The 2,500-nt window shown below is 48.1% G+C and overlaps 1 protein-coding gene across 1 annotated transcript in view; it reads right to left on the reverse strand.

The window, feature by feature from the left end:
* LOC124957144 (J domain-containing protein DDB_G0295729-like) overlaps window positions 1-2,500 on the reverse strand; it is a 109,062-nt gene that overhangs the window by 1,148 nt on the left and 105,414 nt on the right. Inside the window, exons 6-7 of the mRNA XM_047513880.1 lie at window positions 471-1,787; window positions 1-419 (exon numbers count right to left, since the gene is read on the reverse strand). The exon at window positions 1-419 is cut by the window's left edge and continues 1,148 nt beyond it. Coding sequence (XP_047369836.1) covers window positions 1-419; window positions 471-1,787 — 1,736 coding nt within the window. The remainder of the gene's footprint in view (window positions 420-470; window positions 1,788-2,500) is intronic.

Here is a 2,500-nt window from a genome sequence, read left to right on the forward strand (position 1 = left end):
CCACGTGAACCACCAACGTCGAAGTAAGAGGAACGGTTCGAGGACAAGGCTGAGGAATAGGATGATAAGGAGAGCGAGGAGGTCGTCGTTGATGCAAACGGTATTTCCGCGACTGGCTCGCTGATCCTGCCGACTATATCCTTCATATCCTCCACCTTTTCCACCTTCTTCTTCTTCTTCTTCTTCTTTCTCTCCTCCTCCTCCTCCTCCACGTCCACCTCCTTCGCCGGCTCCTCCATCCTTTCCCTTTCCTCCTTCCTCCTCTTCTTCTTTAAATCTCTCCTTTCCTCCAATCCCTCCGCAATCTCTTCTCCCCCCCTTCTCTCCTCCTTCGCAAACTTCTTCTTCTTCTTCTTCCTCTTCCTCTTCTCCTCCATCGCCTCCTCCTCCTGATCCTGCTCCTCCTCCTCCTCCATCTCCTCTTCCTCCTCTCCTATCTCCTCCTCCTCCCCTCCTCCTCCCCCCTCCTCCCCTTCCCCGGCATCCTCCTCCGCATCCTCCGCTGCCCCTGTCGCCTCCTCCTCGTCCGTCCGCTTCACGCTCTCGGATTTCTTCCTGGCTAACGGGTTCCTCCTCCTCGGCCAACCTGGACCCCTCTTTCCCTTCTTCTTTTTTTTCTTCCTTTTCTTCATCTTCCTCTTCTTACCGTCCAGCAAATCAGGCTTTTTACTTTGACTAATGGTGCCGGCGACGTTTGTCTTTTTTGAGGTTGCTTTTTCAAGGTTCTTACCGATGCTCCTAGTCGTGGTTAGGAGCTCCACCTCCTCTTCCTCATCCTCCTCATCCTCGTCCTCCCCCTCATCCTTCTCCTCGTGGGTGGCGTTGCTGTTGGTGGAGTTGCTGTTGTTGCCATTGCCGTTGCCGTTGCCGTTGCCGTTGCCATTGCCGTTGCTAGATGTTACCGTTGGCACATCCAACGTCACGTCGTCCTCTGTCGTCAAGGTCGCCTCGGTGGTGATCATTGTAGTCATGGTATTCCCTCTCGTAGACGAATCTTCCGTATGTACCTCCAACAAGGTCCCATCTCCTATCCGGGATTTTTTCTTTTTCGATGTAGAGGATAATGCCTCTCTTCTACATGCTTCCTCGCCGGCAGCACCCTCGCACGATCTTTTAGATTCAGGAGAGGAAGTCTCCGAGTTCAATGTTATCCCGGATACGGACGATGGGTCCCTTTCTTCCGGCAATTGACACTGCGGACCGACTTTCTCCCCGGGTCTGCACCGACGTTTTCTCTTCTTTCGTTTTTTACGTTTGCGACATCTAAACCTATCCCTACCGTCCTTCTCTTGGGCCGGAAGATTGGGACAGATCGTTTGCAGCTGTTGTTGCTGTTGTTGTTGCTGTTGCTGTTGATGTTGCTGATTCTGCTGTTGATGTTGATGATGCTGTTGCTGTTGCTGTTGACTAAGTTCACTCTGATGATGTTGTTGTTGTTGTTGTTGTTGTTGTTGTTGTTGTTGCTGTTGTTGTTCCTGTTGGTGATGCCGATGTTGCTGCCGATGAGAATGGCTACCGTGCCGATGGCGTACATTGTGCTCGGCGCCTGACATTCTCCTATGCAGGGCCTCAACTCGATCGGGCGGTGCCACTTGCGTTAACACCCTAGCGTATGCCGACAATCTTCCAAGTGTATGACCTTTAGCTTGTACCCTCCTAGGTTGTCCACGACGATTTAATCCAAGGTAAAGTGTCTTTTTCCCGGTCGACCATCTTACCGAGCTGTACGTGTTGTAGTTGTGCTGCTCCAACGTCTCGTTGAACACGCAGTCCTCCGTATACTCTCTCTGTAAAAACATCAGAATGCGTTAAAGGATTTTTATCGTTTTACTTTATCCCATAAAGGATTATACATTTTTGTTTTTGTTTTTTTTTCTTTTCTATTATTTTCTTGCAATATTTTTTCTTCATTATCCCTCTTTTTTTCCTTACATAACTCTACCTTCCGGCATAATGTAGTCGTTCTACCATCTATAAGTCAGATACCTGCTATTCAAACGAAGTTTAAATACGCGATTGAAGGGATATGTGGGAGGGGAAGGGGATAGGTGATGGTAATCGAGGAGGGAGAAGGGAGAGGCAAAAGACAGGAACAGGGACTGGGATAGGGGAGGGGTATAAGGGTAAATTTAAATTGAAACTTTTCCTCGTCAAAAGCATTTACATGTTAAATCAACCCAACCCTACCGGCCACTTCGATAGCACTTAACGATGCTAGGTACCTACGATTGGCCAATAATGATCATCTTAATTTATGAAATAAGAAGTTTTCTTTACTTTTTACGACGACTCATATGCAAATGATCGTAAAAGCATGTACACTCACACATACACGCAGAACTCTAATCAGGTTGATATCTTCCATGTGAAATATTAAAATTCTGTATTCCACGATAAAAAAGTAGACAATTTTGCGTGAGTGAATGAGCGAGCGAGCGAGCGAGCGAGCGAACGAGCGAGTGAGTGAGTGAGTGAGTGAGTGAGTGAGTGAGTTAGTGCA

The sequence above is a fragment of the Vespa velutina genome, chromosome 24 (assembly GCF_912470025.1).
Source record: "Vespa velutina chromosome 24, iVesVel2.1, whole genome shotgun sequence".
Lineage (NCBI taxonomy): Eukaryota > Metazoa > Arthropoda > Insecta > Hymenoptera > Vespidae > Vespa > Vespa velutina.